Here is a 25,010-nt window from a genome sequence, read left to right as displayed (position 1 = left end):
AGAGGCATCGCACATTCATCACCTTCATTCCTAAGGTACTATTTAGGACTTGTCTATTTCTGCCTGCAAATCTCTCTTCTACCTTACACAGCACCAGTGAAGTGGAAGAGGCTGAATAACACAAACTAAATTATTGCTGTAGTAAAGGTTAAAGAAAAAAACCCCACCAGAGCATGCACGGATTCTTTTTCAGTTAGGGAGTTTGCCCCTAGTTACCCATGACTGTAATATTTTGCTAGTTCCTAGTATGAACTAGGAACATATGAAATTACTATGACTCATAGTAATTAACTTCCTGTACTGTTTTGTAAACATTCATATCATTCAAGAAAGCTAAGAAATTGGGACTGGGGGAATAGTAGTTTGAATAATGAGTCTTTTATAAACATAAATCTGAGGAGGAAAAGAAGAAGTCAAAATTCTTGCCTTATGCCAAATTAGGGTCAATTTTCCTTGCCAGTTATTCCAACCATATAGTGATCGTTTTCACCTTAAAAATCTGAAACCTCCCTTCTGTCTCACCATTTTCAAAATGAAGAGGTATGGCTGGTAGATATTGGGGATATACAGTTAGAGAGATGAACGAGTAGGAACATTAAGTACTATATTGCAACACCACTGAATTGCACCGTATGCCCATGGAGATCCAATCCCGAAGGCTGGTAATACAATTTAAAATCCCACCACAGACCAGGAGAAAGTTTTGTGACAAAGAAAAAAAAATATTTTAGGATTCATTAAGACATATTTTCTTAAGTATATAACTTCTGCCCTCAAAGCAAGTTGAGAATGTAGACAGGTTTGTGAACCCTTTACGAGTACTAGTACCATTTACTAGAGACTCGTCATACATATCAAAAGGCTGACATAGAGAGAAGTTTTATTTAATATTAAATCATAGAAGTTTCCTCTTGATTCTCTTATAATTCAGTACATGTTGTATCAGAATTAGTTCAATAAAACCGATTTATCTCTAAAGGGCTGTAAGGGTAGGGAGAGGGCTCTGTCTTACCCATCTTGTATCTATGCAATACATAATGTAAATATTTACACACAATCAAGCAATGTGTGAATGATTCACACCTCTTCAATGTAAAATAAAAAAATCTTTGCTTCCTTCCACTTCTCTTTAGATGAAGCCTCCTGTGGAGTCACAGTGATTCCCTTTTGTTTATATTCCTAATCTATCCTTGTAGCTATTCTTCTGTAAAAGGAATACTGCACATTCTGGTAGTTTGTGTTTCACCTACAGAACACCCTCCCTCTTATTTGGGTCTTTTCAGTTACCCTGTATGTGGTACACAAGATATCCTTAGATTTATCCTTAGATAATATCCTTAGATAATACACAAGATAATCCTTAGATTTATCTTAAGAGGAGTACATTAACCAAATCGCCTGGTCCTTTATCACTCTTATTCCAATGAGATATATTACCTCCTGTCCTCCTACTGCCAGCCGTTTTTTTTTCGCTTCTCTCTTCCTCCCTATTTTCATTTCGGGTTCTGCCTTCTCTTGTCCATCCCTTCCACCTGAACAGCTTTCCTACTGAAGCGCGTCACACCACCCTTCTCTTCTCCTTCAGATTGCTTCTAAAATCCCACCTGCTCCGCAAAGCTTGTTAGCAATAACACCCACACAACAAGGTGGGTGTTTACTTTTTTATTCTTGTTGTTTGTACTCTTCAACAGTAAGTTTTTGAGGATAGAGGGCTGTTGCCTTGACTTTACCTATTCTAAAACATACTGTGCAGTTACCACGTATATAAATGTATAGGTGGTGGGGTTCTTTTAATCCCTTGATTTGACTGAAATTATTTGGATTTCTTCAATCCTTTCTCATTCATCATTCCAAAAATATCTTTTAAAAATAGAATAAAATGCCACCATATTCTTTATATTTTCAAAGGTACTAGCACAAGCTTATACAGAATATTGGGGAGTTTGAGAATTGAGAGGGACAAGTGAATATTTCAATTTCCTCATCACAGACAATCAAAGTGAGGTCCCCAGAGAGATGAAGTGTCCTTGTCTGTGACTCACAGAAAGTGACTCACAGAAAGCTCTAGCAAGCCTAGAACTCTGGGTCACCATGAATACACCCACATTTATATGATGGGTGTGCACATTTACAAAAAGGGATTGGTAACTACTGCCACGCTGGCTCGTTATTCTGCTTGAAGCTTACTGTGTCTCCTCCTGGCCCTGTGCTGCAGGATGGCTTTCATAGCCACCTGTCCATCGCTGGTTCTTTCTACTACCTGCTGCCTTCTTTGGGGGGTTCTCATTTCTCAGTGTCTACTTTTAGCCTGGAATTTACTATATTACATTCAAAGCATCTATTCACATTACATTCTAAGGTCTCCTGTCACTTAAGGAACTATGTCTTATTTCCCCTCTACAGCTCCATCGCCCAGCCCGCTGCCTGACATGGAGTATTTATGAAGGAGTGTCTGAACGACACAGAAGAGAACTGATTTGGGCTTTTTATAAGTATACTCAAGAGTAAGTGTTTTCAGAGAAATTTACTGGAGGGAACCAGATTGCTGCCACCAAAAATACCTAAATTCTGCATAGTACAACCAGATAAGACCCAGCCTTCCTTCAGATTATCCCGGAAAATTAAACTGTGGACCTGAAAAACCTCTGCATAATTATTACTGATAATATATCTTATAAAGCTAGACATTTTTCAAATTAAAAATATCCCAAAATATAAGCTAAGAAAATATGGGGCCCTTTCCCAACAGGGTCTTGAGAACATTACCCTACAGTATAGAATACGAGGGGGAACATTAAGAAAAAGATGGTAATAGCAAATTCGACATTTTATATAGAATCTGTGCAAGGCAAGCACTGTAATATTTTCTAGATATTCTTTAAAAGTCCAGGTGATAAGTCAGTCATTCTTTTAAAAGACATTTTGTAATTTCAATGTGACTATCCTTACGAGGCATTTGAGAATATCCCTTTTTCCAATCCTGTCAACTCCTTACCATCTTAATATGTACATGATTCACTATATGAGGGTACATCTGCTTTTAGAAGGTTTAATTCTTTGCCAAGAGAAACATGAAACAATATCTATGATGTGTGCCATTGTGTACGCAGTGTCTTTGCACAATGCCTGCCATGTGTCTGAAACTCAATAACTGTTAAATGAATGAATGAACTAGATGCAAATTAATATCAGCAGTTGGGGAATGTCTGCTTTGGAATCATTTAAATTTGTATAACAAAATGATATCAATCCAGATCCAATTAATGGTGCTAAAAGGGTCTATCTTCCACCAAAATGATTTCAATTTTCCAATCCTAGTGGGTATAGACTTTAAACTTAGAGGGCTTCCTGCCAGTTTTTCAACTATCTTATTTAGTCCTCCCCTCCCACCCTTCCTTCTACTCCCCCCGCCCAACTCTTTCCACTCTTCTGTTCTTCCTCTTACTTTTTCTTAAGAAATGATCTTTATTAAACATGTGGTTGCTTTCATAATCAAATTTGTATTTCTGGACATTTCTTTATCATGAGCTCTTATGAAATCAGGAAGCTCATTTTTGCTTCCCTACTGTAAGCCACACTTATAAAATACACAAGATAATCCTTAGATTTATCTTAAGAGGAGTACATTAACATCAGACTTTGTCAAGCTAGGTTTATCAATGCCACTTTGATTTCTAATCATGGTATATTTTTGCTTCAAAATATCTCTCAATCACTTACTAGTAATTTTTTAAAACATAGCACTCTATTACAAAAATAAATCAAGAGGTTATGCATCTAAATTATAAATCCTGTCCAAGGACAAAAACAAAAGCAAAAATTTCACCACTTTTCTTTCCCCAGAATATAAATATATTTGATCCATGAAGAAAATGGCTAGTGAGTTTTAGGCAAACAAATAATAGTTCTTTAAAATTAACCACCTCTCAAACTATTCACTTGCTTCTTGAGCTTAGGAGAAAGTGTCTTATTTTGGTATTCACTTACTATGCCTTTCATTTACAATTTTTAACTTTCTTAGATATTATTTCCCTAAGATTTTTTTTGCTCTCCTGCTCTCCATGATATGTTTCAATCCAATAATACTATTGGACATTTTCGATTTCTTATCTATAATTCCTTTTTCCACCTATACACTCATCTATTTACACGTTTTTCTACCTTTATATTTATTGTTGCCTGATGCTGTCTCTGAATAATATTTTATCTTTGTGGCTTTTACACTCTCTTTGTCCCTTGGATTTCATTGCTTCTATATTTGTTTCTTTTTGTAACTTTTTTTTTTTTTTTTTTTTGCGGTACGCGGGCCTCTCACTGTTGTGGCCTCTCCCGTTGCGGAGCACAGGCTCCGGATGCGCAGGCTCAGCGGCCATGGCTCACGGGCCCATGGGATATGGCATATGGGATCTTCCCGGACTGGGGCACGAACCCGTGTCCCCTGCATCGGCAGGCGGACTCTCAACCACTGCGCCACCAGGGAAGCCCTATATTTGTTTTAATATTTGATTATGCCTTTCTATATAATCAACTTTGTAGACATATGATGACTGATTTCAATGCATTTTCACCAAATAATCCATAGTTCTAGCACTAGATAAAATTATTCTAGATTATAGTAATAAATTAACTGAAGCACATTTTAGATATAAATTATATGAATGTGTGCATACATACATAGGGATATGTGCTGACTTATACACAGATATTATATAAATGATGTACCATATGCAACATTTGTCAGGTGCTTCAGTTTACCAAGAACTTTCTTACAAACATATGATCTGCTCTTTACAATAACACTATAAAGTAGGCAAAATATGGATTATGCCCATGTTAACAATGAAGGAACTCAAGCTTAGGAAAGACTAGTTAAGATCACACAGATGCTTCTGTCAACTGTTATTTGAACTCGGTTTTTCTCTAAGTACAATATTTTCTTCTATTACGTTATGTGGTTTATGCGTAAACTCTCCACACCCATAGAGGCAATCTCTGAATAACAAAACATGTTCAGACTCAGTTGAAGACTTATGTAATATAATGTTTAATTGAACAAAATCAATCTTTTGCCTTGATATGGGGATTTTTTTATAGGATTACACCTGCCACTCAATCTCTTTATGACACGAATTGCATAGTCTATTACATACTTAGGAGAAGTCTTATGTTCTATTTATGTGTGGTTCCTTCTTTGTTTCTTTTTCCATTTGTTTTAATCACCAGCTTTCAATTATTTGCAAGTGTTCACTAAGAACCTATGATGTGTTAAGAAACTCTCCTGAGAAACACGGAGGATACCATGTAACCCTGCCTGTATCCCTCACTCTGGCTCCCTCTGCTGCAGCCATGCTTACCCCCTTGCTATTCCTAAGCCTGCCAGGCACACTACTGCCTTCGGACTTTTGCTTGGGAGTTCTTTCCATTTTGCTTGCTCTTTACACAGATACCTGCAAAGCTAACTCCTGCCTGGTTATTTGCTATCTCCTCTGAACTACTTCAGCACTTCACTAGTACTTCTATTAAGGCACATATTCCATTCTACTTTCTACTGTATTTATTGCTATACATTAATTTTTTCCAAGTAAACTATAAGCCCTCAGGGGGCTATACTGGGAAGAAAGACATGTATTCAAATAACCATATTCGTATAATGCTCATCCTCTTTACAAACCTGATAGCCTAATGCCTTGTACATTGCAGGAAATGAATAAAGTTATCTTAAGTTGAAGCACCAGACGAGGAATAAAAAGTTAATGCTATAGATTAATGTTCTCCAAAGTGTGAGATATGCACCACCTCAACTATAAGGCATGGATACTGCTCTTTCTAATTACACAGAAGAAAAAAGTCTCACTAAGATGCTAATATGTCTTTAATACCTCTACAAACCTTGACAAACTTACTTGTAACAATGAAAGAACAGGTTTCAGACTCACAACCTTTGCAGGTATGAGTATAGCTAGAATTTTTAAAACATTATTTTGTACTAATTGTATCACTCTTATATTTATCTTATATTTATCATTAAGTGATACTGATTGCATACTATGGTTCTGATTATTTTGCTTTTTAAGTTAAATATTAAATGCTTACAAACAGTAAACATAATATATAAATAGTAACTATTAAACAAATTCCTGTGTGCCCAGCTTAGCTTCCTGTGTGGTCTTCTCAAACCATCTATTATTCTCTGTCTGAATTTGCATTTCCCATATTACTGATGAGGATTAAACATTTTCACATGTTTATTGGATCTTCATGTTTCCTCTGTGAAATGCCTGTTCATGTTAATTTCATATTTTCTTATTTGGTGATTTGAGTTCTCCTGTTAATTTGTGGCTATTTCTTTTCCATTTAGGAAACTAACACTTTTTCCAACTATATGTGTTATAAATATATTTTATTATCTTGGAGTTCTTATTTTTGCTCACTTTATGGTAAATTTTGGTAAACAGAAGTTATTATTTTTAATGTAGATGAACATATCAATTATTTTATTTGTGATTTATACTCTCTGGGTCTTATTTGAGAAATCTTTCCTTAATCTAAGGTCATAAAAAATTCTCTATATTTTTTTCTATGATTTATGGTTTTGTTCTTTCTCACTTTTTTTTTTTTTTTTTTTTTTTGCGGTACGCCGACTTCTCACTGTTGTGGCCTCTCCCGTTGTGGAGCATAGGCTCCGGACGCGCAGGCTCAGCGGCCATGGCTCACGGGCCCAGCCGCTCCGCAGCATGTGGGATCTTCCCAGACCGGGGCACGAACCTGTGTCCCCTGCATCGGCAGGCGGACTCTCAACCACTGCGCCACCAGGGAAGCCCTTTCACACATTTTTATACATGTGAGTAGGGGCTCAATTTTATTTTATCTTTCTCTATGGCTAAGTTGAATACTCCATTCATTCCCCCACTGAGGTGCAAAGACAGCTCTACTATATTCAGTCTTATATCTCTTTCGGAGAATCTCTATTTTGTTCTGTGGACAAATATCATGTCATCCTAGTTACTGCAGATTTATTATAAATTGACTACAGAGTAGGACAAATCCTACTCTGCCTGCTCCTTTTCTTCAAGAGTATCTTTGCTATTCTTGACCTTTTGCTCTTCAGTATACATTTTTAATTTTTTTTTTTAGATGTTGGGGGTAGGACTTTATTAATTATTTATTTTTGCTGTGTTGGGTCTTCGTTTCTGTGCGAGGTTGTGGCAAGCGGGGTCCACTCTTCATCGCGGCGTGCGGGCCTCTCACTATCGCGGCCTCTCTTGTTGCGGAGCACAGGCTCCGGACGTGCAGGCTCAGTAGTTGTGGCTCACGGGCCTAGTTGCTCCGCGGCATGTGGGATCCTCCCAGACCAGGGCTCGAACCCGTGTCCCCCGCATTAGCAGGCAGATTCTCAACCACTGTGCCACCAGGGAAGCCCCAGTATACATTTGTCAAATTCCAAAAAACAAAAATTTTTTTTTAATACACTTTAAAACCTGTAGAAATTTTCATTAGAATAGCTGTGAGTCCACAGATCAAATTAGGGATGATTCAGAGCTTAACAGTATTGAGTCTTCCTATTCCTGAACAAGTTAAATCTGATCATTTATTTAGGTCTTTAACAATATCTTTTAATAATGTTTTATCATTTTCTCCATAGTCTTGCACACCTTATAAGTTTTATTTCTAAGTACCTATTTTTGAGCTTATTATAAATGGAATTATTTTAAAATTCATATTTTCTAACTTTTTTGGTAATGAATAAAAATCGAATTAACTTGTATGATTTGATTTGGTAGCCAGCAACTTTGCTGAAGTTTTATTCATTACAATAGTTTGTCTTTAGATTCTTTGGATTTTGTTTTACAAACAAACATATGACTTCTAAATGACAGTTTAATTTGGTTCTTTTCAATGTCACTGTTACCTGTTTTTTTATTAGTAAATTCATTTTTATTTTATCTTACATTGTTGGTTAAGTCACCCAGGAAGCCTTATTAGTGATTTTATTATAAAATAATAATTGCATTAAAATTTCACCACTAATGATGATGCTTGCTGAAGACGATATTTTAAACAGTCTTTATAAGGGTAAGGAAATTACTGCCTATCCCTAATTAAGTGTTCTTTTTGATCACAAAACTATGCTGAATTTAGTTTTTTCTGCAACTCTTGAGATAAACATATAATTTATCTCCTTTAAACAGTTAACGTGGTAAAATTAATTAATTGATTTCCTGAGGTTGAACCCACCTTGTATTCTTGTGATAAAATCATTTTGGTTATAGTATAAAAACCTTTTTTTAACAGTGTGAATTTAGTTTGTTTACATTTTATTTAAAAGTTTAAAATGTAAAATCATGAGTAAAACTGGCCTAAATTTTCCTTTTACATTTTTGTCTGGTTTTGACATCAAGATTATACTAGATTCATTAAAGGAACTGGAGTGTTCCCTCTTTTTATACTTTCTGGCTCAGCTTTGGAATTATGTGTATGTTCTGGTATTTTCTTTGTGGGAAGGTTTTCAACAATTTATTAACTCTTTCATATTTATGGAATCATTCTACTTCTTTTTTTCTTGAGTCAGCTTTGGTAACATATCATCCTAAGACTGTTCCCATATAATCAAAATTATCCAGTTATTAGCATAAAGTTCTTCATAGTATTATCTTACTCTTCTTTATTTTGTGTGTTTTGGGTGCATTTTGTACAATTTTTATTGAGAAATAACATATGTATAGTAAACTGCTGTAACCTTAAGAACATGCCTGATTTACGGAATTTTACAAATACCAGTGTAACCACCACATAGATCCAGATAAGGAACATTTCTAGAATGTTCCCTTCCACCCTTTCCTAGTTGATACCATCCCAAAGGTAACTACTCTGACTTCGATTATCAGAAATTAGTTTTACCCATTCTTAAATTTTATATGAATGAAATTGTGTAGTAGGATGTGTGTGGTTCCTTTTTTTCATCATTTTGTATATGAGTATTCCAGGTTGTTACATAGCGGTAGTTCATTCTTCTTTATTTCTGTGTAGTAGTCCATCATATGAATGAAATAAAATTCATATCATTGTATGAATATATTTATACATTTATTCTATTTTGACAGACACTTCGACTCCTGCTTAAAGCTTATATGCAAAAGCTACTATGAATATTCTTGTTCATTACTTGTTAAACATGTGCATTCATTTCTCTTAGATATAAACCTGGGAATAGACTTGATGGGTCGTAGAGTAGGCTAGTAATCAACTTTAGTATATACTGTCCAACAGTTTTTGAAAGCAGTTATACAAAATTATACTCTCACCAGTAAAGTAAGAGAGTTCCAATTGCTCTTCATTCTTGCAAAAATGAACTTATGTATTCTTTTTTATTTCAGTCATTCTGATATGTGTAGTGGTTCCCCTACTATCTTTTTAACTTCTGCACATGTGAAGTTATGGCTCCCCCTTCATTCTTCATATTATTTATTTATTGTTGTTTTACCCTGATTAATCTCACCAGAAGTGTGTAAACTTCGTTAGTCATTTCAAAAAACTGCTGTTTTACTTTGCTGGCCTCCTTGTTGTTTGTTTTACATTTCATTACTTTCTGCTCTTAGCTTTACTATTTCCTTCATTTCTATTTTTTATGGGTTTGTTTTCTTGTTCTGTTCCTAATGTCTTAAGTTTGATTTTTATCACATTGATATTAAGCTTTTTAAAATTTTCTAATATGTATTTTTATGTTCTAATAACTTTCCCTCTAAATACTGCTTTAATTTATATCTCACAAGTTTTAAAATATAGTTGTCTTTCAGTTTGAAGTGTTTTTAATTGCTATTTCCATGGCTTCTTTGTTCCATGGATAGTTTAATTTTGAAATTTATGGGGTTTAGGAAACTTCCCTGGCGGCACAGTCGTTAAGGATCCACCTGCCAATGCAGGGGACACAGGTTTGAGCCCGGGTCTGGGAAGATCCCACATGCCACGGAGCAACTAAGCCTGTGTGCCACAACTACAGAGCCTGTGCCCTAAAGCCCGCGAGCCACAACTACTGAGCCCATGTGCCACAATTACTGAAGCCTGCGTGCCTAGAGCCCGTGCTCCACGACAAGAGAAGCCACCGCAATGAGAAGCCCATGCACTGCAACGAAGAGTAGCCCCCGCTCGCCACAACTAGAGAAAGCCCATGCGCAACAGCAAAGACCCACCACAGCCAAAAATAAATAAATAAATAAATAATGAATTTATAAAAGTAAAATAAAATTTATGGGGTTTTAAAAAATATTTTTATTTATAATGCATTTGTACTGTGGTCAGAAAATGTGATTTGTGAGATCCTAAACTTTTAAATCTGTTGTGAATTATGATAGGAAGAGAGTAAAAGAGATCCGTTAGTTTACAAGGATAAGACTTGCACCGGAGAGAGAAGGCAGGAGATGCAAATAGAAGAGAAAATACAGCACCTCAAGAGTGACCAATTCAAAAGGTTAGGAGACCAGACAAGATTTAGGAGATACATACAAAGTTTCAGACAAGAATAATTAGGAGAATCATGCAACACAGACAAAAACTGGAGAGGAAAAGAAAGAAATTATGATTTGATTTGATCAAATGGCTAGCACAATGTTCAACTGGTAATGTCAAACAAGTTAATTGAAAATCTAAGATGGGACTTAACAAGAGGTTACAGGTTGGAATTTGATATTTCACTCATCTGTATGGGATAATAATTCTGTAATAGGAAATGAGGGTAAGGGAAGAAAAAAACATATTAAAAATAGAACCCTTAGAAACATGCATATTTAGGGCTTCCCTGGTGGCGCAGTGCTTGAGAGTCTGCCTGTCGATGCAGGGGACACGGGTTCGTGCCCCCGTCCGGGAAGATCCCACATGCTGCGGAGCGGCTGGGCCCGTGAGCCATGGCCGCTGAGCCTGCGCATCCGGAGCCCGTGCTCCACAATAGGAGAGGCCACAACAGTGAGAGGCCCGCATACCGCAAAAAAAAAAAAACATATTTAAAAGGTGAAAAAATATATACAAATAAGGAACTGGTTACTTAGTTTTTTTAGAAGTCTTTACAAGGTTCTCCTAATTAGGCTGTTAAATTTCTAGAAACAGAAAGTACATCTAATAGAAAACTGCATCTATATTACGCAGAGAGGGGAGCCATCCAGTAATAAGAGATCCAGAAGGTAGCTTTCCATTTTCTTTCATTATTCAAAAGTACCTTAAGTAGATATTCACTAATCTCTACTTCGATATAATTTCAGCTAAATGTAAAATGCTCCTGCTGAACAAAATTCTACCGCTACAGAGGGTGATTTCAAACTCTTGGCCTAGAACTCAATGGACAAATATGTGCAATTCAAGATTCATGGTGGTATACAAAAACATTCTTACTTTTGAATTCCATATGTTCTAAAAGACACTGTATGCATATGGAAAGCATCAGCAAAAAATCCAGAACTGGAAGTAAGTACAGAAAATTTAGGGATGGTAGTGGTAGCAAATTCAATGTGTGATGCAATGATCAACGCTTAATGAACATGAGACTAGAGATAGTGGATGAGAGGCAGCTGCTCCCATGTTCCACACCCCGATACTTATGCCAGGGGTCATTAACTCCCTGTTCTAGTGCGTTGTAGATGCCAAACAAATACTGAGCACAACAACAATAAATCTGAAAGCAGATTAAACTTGGAAAAGCAACTAAGTCTATTTCAATAACATCTTGAATTTTACAAATCTATTTGGTCATGTAATTTTTCTACTTAATTTTAAGATATTGTTTATTTAGAGGAAACTTAACTCATTTATTTTTGTTCCTTTAGCTTAGCAAAACTTAATACCAGCAATTTGACACATAAAAACTTTAACATTTTTCTTTCAACCTCATATGGAAATTTATATTATACAAAACAAAAAAGAACTCTGGAGCTTAAGCATGTCAACATAGACGTTTCTATTTTCAGTGTAAGAACTATAAAGGAAGAATATTGACTTTGAGACACTTAAAACAGACCTTCACACTGAAGATGATCTCTGAATTGTTAGAACTTTCAAGCCTTTTAGCTTATTTAATATTTTTAGATCACACCTAATTTTAAAGCATCTCTGTACTTTTGGGTAAACTTATCATCTATGTGTATTAGTTATTAGATACACCTGCAAATACATCCAAAGATGGAGTATACACTACTTTTGTCATTTTGAAGTATTTACACTATGTTCATTTATTCAACTGATATTTATTAAGCTCTTATGTTAAGCTGTTGGATGTTCATAGGTGAGAAAGGGGAAGAAGGAAATAAGCAAGTAAACAAAAACGACTATTTTAAAAGAAAATCTTCAGGAGGAAACCAACTTCGATAAGATTTTCAGGGAAGGCCCACCTGACAGCTGAGAAAGAACTGGTGGTGCAGAGAGGCTGGCTCGGAAGTGCAGGCCAAGTGAGGAAGGAGCACATGTGAAGGTTCCAAAGCAGAACCCCCCTGCCCCATCCCCCTGGAGGCTGGGAGGCTGGGTGCAGTGCACGAGGAAGAGCCAGGGCAAGGCGAGGGCAGCCAGGCCGGCCAGGACATGCATGGTCTCACAAACTGGTGAGAGGTTGGAATTTCATTTGAGTGAAATGGGAAGCCACTGAAGAATTTTATGTGACATCATGAGATTGACAGGTCCACAGGCCTCCTTCCCACTTCAGCATGAAGAATGGATGGGAAGCAGGCAGAAGATGAAGGAGGGGACTCTCTCAGGAGGCCAGAAATGACTGCAGCCTGGACCCCAATGATGGCTTTGGGGATGGAAAGAAGGGGATGGGATACTCACTGGAAGTGGAATCCACAGAACTTATTAATAGATTAGATGTGTGGAAAGAGGGAAAGGGAGGAATCGGGAGTGATTCCTGGGTTTCTTGCTTGGGTAATTGGGTGTAGGGTAGATCCCTTTACCAAAAATGATGTTAGTTAGGAAAAAGATAGGCTTCAGGAGAGAGAAGCAAGAGCTTTTAAAAGCGTAGGTACACATTACACTTCAGAAGTCTCAAAGAGATACAAATGGCAAAGTCAAGCTGTCAGTGGAACACAGTAATCTGGAACTAAGAGGAGATCTAAGCTAGAAACATAAATTTGGGAATTCTTACCAAAGAAATAGTTGCGGCAACATGAATAGATGAGATGCCTATGGAGAGAGTAGACAGAGAAGTAAAAGAGGACCAAGGATGAGCATCGAAGAATTCCTACACTTTTTAGGACAGGCATAGGACGAGAAATCTCCAAAGGCAGAAGTAGGAAGAAGACTAGGAGTGGGAACGCCTTGAAGTCAGAGAGAGGCACGGCAAGGGAAGAACTGTCCACCCTGCAAAGTGCTACGGAGATGAACCTGGAGACCACCGGCAACCTTGGCAGGACAATTATAGCTTCCTTGAGAAAGCAGACGTTGAAGTGGAGTGGGATAATAACAGCAGACCCGTACACGCTCAGAGTATCTAGAACAGCACTTCAATAACAATAAAACAAGATTTGAGTCCAAATGTGGTAAAAATATAAATAGCAATCCTATAGTTAACACACGCAGAAGAACAACACAAATTTATTTAATACCTTCAGGTTCCAGTCACTGTGTCAGGTGGTTCCTGAATGAAAAAAAGCCAGGCGGCCGGCTGTCCTGCCATACCGCCCTGTACGGGGAAAGGCTCTGGGAGAGCCACCAGCCAGACACAGCACTGAGGCACCTGCCTATGATGGGCCTGGCATTATCACAGGGCTTAGGAATATCAGATTGAGTAAATTCTTGCCCCAAGGAATTCAGGGGAAGAAAAGAGAAATGTACATAGGTAATTATAAAGCACTGTAACACTTTTCATATGAAATTTATAACATATTGTATAGACAGGGCATTCCAGGAGAAGGGAGATGTTTGTGGTGATAAGCTGGGGTCAGAGGAGGCCTTCTAGAGTACCTGATCTCCAATTAAAGGGAAAGATGGACAGCCTCATGGAGGACAGAGGGCAGTCAGGAGGAGAGGGGTTATTTGAGCAGAAGGAACTGGACAGCCTTAGCAAGATACAGCAGCAGCATGTTGTGTGCGGGTTAATTAAAGCACCTCCAAGAACAGAATAAGGTGAAAGCTAAGGAAAGAGGGAGAAATTTTACCAGGGACCTACAGAGTCTTATATTTCACAATAAAAGGGTTATGATATCATCCTATAGGGATGGAGGTGCAGAGCACTTAAAATGTTCCACATAGGGAGGGGCACGTTATTCAGGTTTGTGTTTTAGATAGATTGTTCTGGCAGCTGTGTGGGGATGGATCTGAAAGTAGTAACACTAAAGTCAGAGGGAACAGTTACGAGGCTGCTTCGTAGTTTAGTGAAAGATGATCAGAGATTGAACTTAAAATGTGGTAAGAGGATGGAGAAGAGGGGATTGATTCAGAAATACATATGAGTAGAAATCGAGATGGCTGGATGGCCAACTGGATGTGGAGAAAAAGAAAAGACTAAGAAGATCAATGGATCCACAAGTGAAATAGAATACTTAAGAAAAAAAGCAGGTTTGGAGAAAGGATGATGAGTTCTGTTTTGGACCCAGTGAGTTTGAAGTTCACAGGAACATGTGAGTGCGTATATATCCAGCAGGCAGCTGTGTGTATGAGTCTGAATTTCAGAGGAGAGGTTTGAATCAAAGACACCTTTTTTTTTTGGAGATAGCTTCACTGAGGTGTAACTCACATGCAAAAAGTCACGAATTTACATCTGGTGAGTATTAGTAAACGCATACAGTCTCGTAACCACCAGCACAATCAAGATACAGATTACCATCAGCCCCCATAAGTTCCCTCCTGTCTTTTGGAAACACCATTTGGAGAGTCATCGGTAAAAGGTGGTAGTTGAAACCCTGGGAGTGGATGAGGCCACGTGTAGCTGGGGGGGGGGGGGGTCGGGTCAGTAGAGTGACAGTAGCAATGGGGACACTATCTTGCAGAAGCAGGTAGAGGACAGAGAGGACTACAGAACATTCAAAGAGGCACAAAGGGAAACAGGAAGGAAGAGGTTCAGTTAGGAGGGAATGACCAACAGGGATAAGTAGAGAAGCAGGTAAACTACGATAAATTCTCTTTAAATAAAACCAAAAGCATTACATCAGTCCACGAGGTCGGTAGAGATCTTAGAACAGTCAGTTGAGGTGCAGCAATAGAAGCAGAAGATCCCTTGCGGTGGGTGGAGGAAGTGAATGACAAGAGAAAATAAGACTGCTACACCGAGAGGATTTCATGGAAAGGACAAGGATGAGGTTGCAGCTAGAGGAAAGTGCCAGTGGAATTACGAAAAGAGAGTCTTGAGTCTGGAGTTGGGAGACCTGGATTCTCGGAGTCTCTTGTTTACCACTTAGTAACTGTGTGACCTTAGACCGATCTCAATTTATGTGGGTCTGTTTTGTTGTCTGTAAAATAAGGCAGCTTAATCAGATGATCTCCACTGTCCCTTCTAGCTTTGATTCTGTGGTACCGTACAGGCATCTAGAAACATGGAGATAATTTGTAACCCTTGTAAGAGCAATTTCAACAGAATCGTGGGGATGATGTGAATTGAAATGTGAATATACAATCCCTCAGAGAAATCTGGATATGAAGGATCTTAAGGAAACCATGGCAGATGGACACGTTTCCAATATCATCATGAGACAACATTTTGAGGTCCACATAGGGCAGCACCTGACCAGGGAGCCAAGCCAGTGTCAATGAACTCCAGAAGAAGGACTAACATTTATTCAACACATAGTAAATGTCAGTAAGTCTGCGAGGTGTTTCACGTGTGGAAAAAGCTAGATGTCCAGTGTTCTTTCTCTCTCAAATTCTCTCTACCATTTATGGAATTACTGCAGGTACAAGTTTATATCATAGTCAACCTTTGAGGAGGAAACAGAAATGATTAGGTTCCCCCAAATATTTTATTCAAAACAAAGTCTCCATGGCAAATTTAGATTAATAATTATAGAATTTTGGTACAAAGAGAACATTTTTCACAAATTCAGAAATCAGCATGCAGAAGAAATGGGAGTTCAAATTCAGATCTTCTGTCTTCAATTCCAAATTTCTCCATCATATGACAGCTGCCTAATATTATTCTTCTTTAATTGTCATATGCCTAGGCTTTCATCTATTTCTTGGATTATATGGGTTTATATAGTACTTATCCTTCCCTAGATTATATCTAAATCCCTTTTAAATAGGTACTCTAGTCTCGACCGAGTAACATTCTTTTCAGTCTTTGAAAGATGCATTCCACCATCTATCAATACCCTTATGTGACTGTAAGTCATAGCCCAGAAAAATCTAATCTGGTTCTTGACAACATCTAGGTACTCAGGTTTTATTCTCTTCTTTTCTCTTCTGAAGCCTCAATCCTCAGCAAGAAGAAGAGATGAAAATACCACCTACATTGCTAAGTCCTTCAGTTCCTACCTAGGACATATAAGTCAATGGACATACATGTGATACTTCTTTTTTGTGATAAAGTTTAGTTCCACATGGCATGCCTGTCTTTTGGCAAAGTCTTATGTAATAACTTCGCCTTTACTGCCACCGATGAAAAATTTACACAATACTCACAATGAGAGGTCATAGAAGCTTAACTTGGCTAACAAAAAATGGGAACAAATTAATATTTATTATATGTCTTTTTCTTGCCGATGCAATCTTTTTAGGCTCCTTTTCGTAAAACTTTACATATGTTTAGATAATTTTCTATGTCAAGTCCAAATAGTATGGTCTACTTTACATTTTTTATGGTACAGAGTATCAGAAAGGAAGTGGGCACATAAAATTTTATGACAAATAGTATAATAAAGGAAAAATAGTAACAATGGTGACAATGTTGAATAGATTAGTGTACTGTTAAGGCACAAAGAAAAAATGTACAACTGAATCTTAATATCTGGTCAATTAAGGACACTGCTACAAGTTACTAATCAGATTTAATAAGGAGGTACTCTTTTGCATGGAGTCATTTTTTACCCTCAGTAGCAGGTGCTTAAAAAACACTATTGTAAGAATTAAAATTAAAAAGTACTTAAAAGTACTTTATATATTATTTTATGTAAGTGAAGCATATAGTTAGACTTTATAAATTATCGTTAAGATTTTAGGTATAATTGAAGACTTGACCATCCCTTAAAGATAAACTTTTTCCTAATCAACTCTAACCAAATTAACAGATAAAGACTATCCATATGTCCTCCTTCATTTTTAAAATATTTCACCTCAAATGGTATTATAATATAGAGCAATTTAGAAATACCAGAAAATCTAAACCATGAACAGATAAGAAGAAACAGGCACTTGCCTCTCCATAAATCTACTAAGACACAAAAGCTAGATTTTGCTTGGTTTTAAATGCACACATACCACCACAGTCACAAACACACACACACACACACACACACACACATACAGAGATTCATTTTAAACACCTTTTATATACTATTTAAATTAAACCTGAATATAAAAACTCTTCTATATATGTTAAGCATACCAAGACAAAAGAGAGGAATAATTTTCTGCATAAACTTTTTAAGAATTCTTGTTCAAAAGCATTTAAAAATAAAACATTTGGGGGAGATTTGGGGAAATGTGAATATAGATTTATAGACGATAGTATGGATTTCTTTAATTTCTTTAGCTGATTTCAATAATTGCCTGAGTTAATCATATTGTGGTCAAATAGGAAAATGCCCTTTTTCTTCGGAGATAACGTTATCTACAACTTACTTTCATGTAGCTCAGGTTAATTAAAAAGGTCGCAAAGAGAGAGAAAAATGTAACAAAATGTTCATAACTGATAAACCTGTGACATGGATACACGGACACATACATACGTTCACTGTGTTATTCCTTTAACTTTTCTATAAGTTTAAACATTTTTGAGATAAAAAGTTGGAAAAAGTAATTCATTTCATATGATTACAACTAGAAATATTTGTTTCAAAAGAAGTGATCTGATCCAACACATGAATCATGAACCATTATCAAAACAAGGTTCTTCCAGTTTGAAAGGATTTTGTCTATTTAGATGAGAGAAAGGTGCGGATTTACTTGAGGAGGAGAGAAGGGAAGGCAGCTTCAAAGTTTGGGAGTTTGCCTGTCACACAGATGCACATTTCAGGAGGATGGGCTCTGCGTTCGTCTTCTCAGCCTTCCCCTACTAGCTGAGTGATGGCTATCTGCAGGGAGATGCAGGGGGACCTTGGAGAGGGTGTGAGTGCAGAGACAAGATAAGGAAAAGGCAGTGACCCCAGACTGAAGGGAGATAGGTCTCCCCGGGGTTTTCATTTGGATGGATATCCAGATAGGGGCAGGTAGGGAAGGGGAGAGAGCTATTAGACACCAGGTGATAAAGCATAAAGAAATTATAATAAAATGAGCCATCCTCTGCTCAGCTTCAAGGAATGATGACTTCCAAAACTATTTCACTGTAAATGAACTTGATTTTCAGACTCATTATGCGAAAAAAGACACGAAACGACTCTTCAACTAAGAAAAAAACCCAAAACATGTTCACTTTGAAACCCAAACCCAGAGAGCGAAGACTTGGGGAGAGTGCCTTTAAAACGAATGTTGACCGTGTGGCGCTTAATAAATGTAGGGGCTTTGAAAAAAATCCTGTTGTGAGAAACATCTTCCTCACTACCCAGAAGACAAAGAGAAACAGTGAGTGTTGACAGCACGGTATTAAAAAGCCAGCCCTACCCAATTTGTTATCCACAAACATATATATTCTTTTTAATTTACTCTAAGCCAGAGTGTTGGCTCATAGCATTTTACTTTTATGTCATTATCTCTCTGCCATACACACAAGTCATAGCTGGGGATTTCAACTCGCAGTGAAGCTACACTGAGATTCCAGATCTCAGGTAGTGTTGGCATGAGTGCAGGTCTCTTCAGTCATAGAGAAGACAATATCCTAGGGAGTCTGGAATTAGTCCTATTTTGCACCATTCAAGCCAAAATGCTGCTTATCGAGAAGCAAGTAATTGCTAGCTAATGGCTATGGGGGAAAAACCACCACTGCATTTTGATCCAAACACCTCTCGGCACCTGACAATAATTAAAGCTGAGCAAAGCGTAAACGTAAAGTGGAGACAGATTCTCGAGGAGGTTAAAGAGCAAACATTAAAAAGGCGAGTTTACCTCATCCGACTGGGAGGGGCTGATTCTGGGCATGGGTGATACTTGCGGCGTTTTCAACTGCGTGCTGTTGCCGTCTGCCACCAGCTCTCGGTGGACCGTTTGGATGTGGTTCTGGAGTTCACTTTCAGACTCAAACTTAACGTTGCAGCTGGAACAGCGCGTCTTCAGCGCCCCGGCCTTGCCCTTACCCTCCATGGCACTCAGGTTCTCATTCTGGCCCAGGCCTGGTCTACTCGTGCCGGGAGGGACGCTGATGCCCGGGCTCCCGCTCTTACTGAGATTCACGCAGCCGGCACACAGACCATATGGCAGGCCGTTGATGTCAAGTTTCACCAGATCTTGCTTGGAACGGAATTCCTTGAGGCAGGACGCGCACTTGTACAGTTTGGGGACATGCTGGCCACGCCCCGTGGTCTGGACCGCAGACCCGTTGCCCGTCTTTTGCATGTGGAACGTCCCGTGGATTTTGAGTTCTAAGGTGGAGGTCACCGTCTGCATGCAGACCACACAGCGAAATCCCGTCAGGGAATTCCTCAGGTCGGGGTGCATTTGGCAATGCTCTAGAAACTCCTCTTCGCTCTGGAGCGGCATCTTGCAGATGCGGCAGTTTCCGGTATCGAGGCTCTTACTGTGCGTGACTTTGTGTTCGGTCAGAGTCAAGAGGGAGGGGAAGCGCTCCCCACAGATGGGGCACATGTAGTGTTTGACGGGGCCCAGGTGGGTCTGCATGTGTTCCCGGAGGCCGTTTTCCGAGAAAAAGGTTCGAGAGCACACGTTGCACTTGTAGTTGCCTTTGATGAGCTCGGCTTTCTTCTTCACGATGGCGCTCTCCCCGGGCCGGATGTTGTGGTCCCGCAGCTGGTGGTTCTGCAGCAGGGTCTCCATGGTGTAGGCCGCCCCGCAGATGTCACAGCCGTACATGGGCTCCGAGGTGTCCACGTCCTCCTCGCTCCCGTCGTGGCTGTTGTGGGACTCCTGGCTGTTGGTCAGCAGGGTCTGCAGCTCCACCTCCTCTTTCTGCGCCTGCTCCGAGGCCCCGTTGGCGCCGCAATTAGGCGTCTTGGCGTCAAACACGCAGTGCTTCTCCCGCAGGTGTTTCTCCAGCAGGATGATGGCGTGGAAGGCTTTGCTGCAGAACTTGCAGTTGTACTTCTTGCTGTGGGTGGTGATGTGGCACTGCAGCTCCACCTCGGTGCCGAAGGACTCGCCGCAGAAGATGCACTTGTGCACTTTGCCCTGGTTCTCCAGGTGGTTGTGCTTCACGTGCAGCTGCAGGTCTGTCTCGTTGCGGAAGTCCCAGTTGCAGGACGTGCAGCGGTAGACTTTCTTCTCATTACTGTGCTTCACGGCCAGGTGGAGCTGAATGGAGACCTTCGAGTCGAAAACTTCTTGACAGAGGGTGCAGCGGAAGAAGACGAAGGTGTGCATGTCCAGCAGGTGTTTCTGAAGGTCGTCCACTGACGTGAACTGCTTGTCACAACTCTCGCAGATGTAGTACGTGGAGGTGATCATAAAATGAATGGTGACGTGCTTCAGCAGGGATTCTTGGTTGGGGAACTCCTTGTTGCACTGAGGACAGGTCAGTTTCGGTAGCACGGTGTCGAGATGAGTTTTCAGGTGAGTCTGAAAGCCGTCCAGGGACGTGTACTTAGCACCACACTGATTACAGATATACTCTCCCGCTGGCCGCGCAGGCGCACCTCCGACCGCCTGCATCATCTTAAGAGATGTCTGCTCTATGGCCACAGGAGAGAGGGGGCTCAAGGCCCTGGATTTCTTCCCGTTGTGAATATAATTCAGGGCCAAGGGAATGTTTTTATGATTCTCTTTGATGTGCTTGTTCAGTTTAAGAACGCTGTTGAATATTGGAGAATTCGTACAATAGGAACAAGAATAGACTTCTACGACTGGTTCTTTTGGAGTCCCGAGCACTGGAGACCCAAATCGGGAGCCACTGAGGTCGCAGTGGACCTGCCTTATATGCTCTTCAAGGGAAGAGTCAGTGAGGAACCCCATGTAGCAATGGGGACAGAAAAAAGCGTTGCTGTCCTTAGCCGCAGGGTTGGCAAATCCGTGAGAACATCGGATGTGTTCCTGAAGGGTGTTGAGGTCATTGACAACTTCGGAGCAGAAGTTGCACTGGTAGACGATGGCAGGCATGGCAGAAACGATCAGACCTGGGTCCTGAGCTTCGTGCACTTGCTTAAGATGTTCATTGAGGTTATAGAGGGAGGGCAACACCTCCAAGCAATACTGACAAATGTGGGCCTGCTCTGGCTTATCTAAATGCATAGTTTTCAGGTGAATCTGCAGAACCGCCAGACTCGAAAACAACTGCTTGTTGCAGTAAATACAGCTGTAGGTGACTTTTGCCTGTTTACTCGAGGGGACGGTCATGTCCGGGGTTTGCTGAGAGGCCCGCTTCCTCCCTCGACTCTTGGGGATTGGCGGGGCGGCTTCCACCATGGTCGAGCTGTCCACTGAGAGGTTGGAGTCCGGAGTCGTGCTGGACACGGAGGTGTAGCCCACCGTGACCAGGGAAGGGCTGTTGCTGTGGTTGCATGACTCCGGTTGCTGGTGACTATCCATGTGGCTGTACAGTTCCTCGACGGTGTGGAAGCTCTCGGAGCAGATGGTGCAGGAGTTCTTCTTCTCCCCGCCGTGCATCTGCTCCATGTGGTTCATCAGGGAGGTCTCCTCCACAAAGAGCTCGTGGCAGTAGACACACTGGAGGGCCGCCCGGTCCTCGTTCGGGGAGCACTCAGGGTGGCACTCTGCAATGTGCTTCTGGAGGTCTTCCGGGAAGTCAAAGCCTTCCTCGCACTGACTGCACTTCTGAGTGTCCTTCATCTTCCAGTCCTCCATCCTGGAACCGGACTGGGAGCCGTCCTTGTTCCTTTCGTGAACCTGCATGTGTCCGTGTAAGGAACTAGAGGACAGGAACCCACGGCGACAAATGGCACATTTATATGGCTTGTTGGACGTGTGAGTCTTTAAGTGGATCTTGAGGTGATCACTTCTGGAGAACGCGGCATCGCATTCGCTGCAGTGGTACTTCTTGTCCCCAGTGTGGAGTTTGATGTGGCGATCTCGGCTCCGCTTGTGTTTGAACAGCCTACTGCAGTAAGTGCATTTGAAAGGCAGCTTGTCGCTGTGACTCTGCTCATGGTGCTTTAGGTAGCTGAGACGGCTGAACGACTTGTCACAGAATTGGCATGGATAAGGGAGTCCAGGGCCACCTTCTTCCTCTCCAAAATCGCAACCTTCTCCGTGGCTGGGGGAAGTCTGGTCCTTGCTCGAAGGTGAGGAAGCCGGCCAGGAGCAAGTGGGGTCATCTTCCACATCCACTCCATCTGCAACAAAAAGCATCGGAACGTTTCATTTTCCGTGTTGAGAGTTCAAGAGTGAGTTTACTGTACCACTGTGAGTGTACTGTACACAGGGTGGGACCAACAAGAACCTTTCAGGGAAAAAAAAAAAAGGAGAGAATATTTGAGTGGAACACTTTCAAATCCGAGCCCCAAGCTTTTCTTCTGCATTTACTTTTCACTGGATTGTAAAATATAAAAAGATATTAAATAGTTCTGTGCCTAAATTACCCTTTTATTACTTTTTATCATTCTTCTTTAGAAGCAACGTATGTATTATGCATTGACAATTTTATTAAAATGCAGATTTTAATATATTTAATGTTTCTTTTGTGTTCATTCTAAAATGATTTGCATATTATGTGAGCATCTGAAGGACCAAATGAAAAGAGGAAATATTACAGGAATGATTTAAAATTAATGCAGTCAACCCAGATGTCTAATATTTAATAAAATATTCCCTCTGAATTTTGCTTGTTTTTATATAAAAAGGCAATTCTGAAGACCAGAATCTTTTATGGGCTTCTTATTGATACAGACCTTATTGCATGCAGCAAAACAATATTAAAAAGTAAGCACATGAAAGAAGACAGAAGACACAATAATAATTATGTCTTGTGTAATAAAAGACAACCAGGACTTCTTCAATAACTGTAAGATTCGAATAGCATAGGCCAGAAAATGGATTATTAGATGTTAGACGGGTACTGCTAGATATTACATGTAGCTAGGATCAGACAGGATCAAGAAAAAAATGAGTTTCACAAGGGCCAGATTGTAATAGTGTATTTTGTTTGGAAAGTTCAAGAGGTGGCCCACCATTTCTTCCTTTTGCAAAAGCTTCAGCAGCATGAACTTCCTTAGCCAAACAGGACCTGCACTTTGAGGTGAGCAGAGACAAAGCAACTTGTGAAAAACTGGAAACAGGAAAAGTGATAAATGATTATGCTAAATGCTGAAAGATTTATGGGTAACAAAGAGAAGACAAACAAGCCTGAAAGCCAGATATAATCTTAGCAAGTTATCCATAAAGTAACTCTGCTTTATATTGGGCGGTTTTTTAACCACGTTTGTAGCTAGTGTACACTCTTACTTCTGTCACTTTCTTAATATTCAAGTGGAAAATGAGACCTTCTCAAGTAGGTTGTAAAACCTCTTTCTGGCTTTTCAGAACAATCTATCATTCAGGATCGGAAGACATTGTAAAAGCTTTTCATTCTCCAAAGGAGCCAGATTTTTCATAAAGGCAGACAAGTAAAGACCATGGAGTGTGCCTGGTGGAGACAGTGATTCTATTAGAATAGTAGGTTCAATTAGAATATTATTGGGGTATTCCAATAAGATGCAACTAGAATATGATCAAATACATTTTCAAATTCTTCAAAGCTAAAGTTCACTAGCAAGCTATATTATTAACACAAAAGTAGAAACTGGCAAGCATTATGTAAACAAATTCCACGTCTGCTTTCTTTAAGGTAACAAGATTTTACTAGATTATCAACCTCTTGCTTATCCACAGGAAACAGATGAGGATCATTCCTTTCCTGCATCTAGAAACTGATGACAACACCATCTCACTATCAATGCCAGATGGCAACCATCTAACTCTGAGAAAACAACCAAACACCATTCCTGGATCCCTGCCCACTGCAACAGAGCTTCGCAATACAAGTTGAAAACCACATGATTTTGCATCCTCATTTATATACGTCTATAACCTAACATGTTTCCAGCATAAGAAAGAGTCTGACAATTGTGGGTGTGATTTCAGTTTAAGGGTGAATACACATAAAGAATATATGCAGATAAACTCATCACCTAACATACAGAGAGACAATTTTGAAAAATTAAAAACAAAAACTTCAATGATGGTCTAGCTTTTCCCTTAAAAGACATAAGCTACCTAAGGCTGGTAGCCCTAAAACAAACCAAAGTTTTGAAATATTTCCCCTAGTTAAAAAGTTTACTCTCTATTAAATTTGCTCAGCATTCTAAGAAGAAAATCTACCACTTTTCACACATTCCTTGTTTAGGCTTACATCCTGTTGTTTCACTTAAAAATATTTTCAAACACATCATCTCATTTGTACAGTTGGGGAAAACAATGAATCAGAATTTGTCATGCATCTAGACTGAAAGAACAGAACTACTGAGCCTGAAAATTTAGCAAGTGAATTTATTATTAAATTGCAGATTATGCCCAGGCATGATATATCATTATACAAATGCACCAAGAATTATTGGGCAATAGACCATTATAAACAAGACACCACGCTTAAATCAGGTTCTTGTCTGTGGGCCATGCCTGACTATACCTCTTACATACCTGTTCTCCTAAGCTTATAAATTTCAAATATAGTCAAGCGAGCTGAGGGTCAGGATCAAGTTTTTACTCAAACCAAGATTCAAGGGAACTAGAAATCTTCTCTTCACTCTCTCTCCTGTCCCTATTACTTGGTCTTGGGAAAAAGAGGACGT

The 25,010-nt window shown here is 39.5% G+C and overlaps 1 protein-coding gene across 5 annotated transcripts in view; it reads right to left on the bottom strand.

The window, feature by feature from the left end:
• The window catches only part of ZNF521 (zinc finger protein 521), a 281,338-nt gene that overhangs the window by 142,524 nt on the left and 113,804 nt on the right, over nt 1-25,010 (bottom strand). For all 5 annotated transcript variants that reach the window (XR_009534744.1, XM_060121176.1, XM_060121174.1 and 2 more), the window contains exon 4: nt 19,165-22,517. Coding sequence is in view for 4 of the 5 variants with exons in the window: in XM_060121176.1 (XP_059977159.1) it covers nt 19,165-22,517 (3,353 nt within the window). In the remaining variant the exon portion in view is untranslated. The remainder of the gene's footprint in view (nt 1-19,164; nt 22,518-25,010) is intronic.

The sequence above is a fragment of the Lagenorhynchus albirostris genome, chromosome 14 (genome assembly GCF_949774975.1).
Source record: "Lagenorhynchus albirostris chromosome 14, mLagAlb1.1, whole genome shotgun sequence".
Lineage (NCBI taxonomy): Eukaryota > Metazoa > Chordata > Mammalia > Artiodactyla > Delphinidae > Lagenorhynchus > Lagenorhynchus albirostris.
The sequence above is the reverse complement of the archived record's forward strand: the minus strand, read 5'-3'. Positions and strand labels throughout refer to the sequence as shown.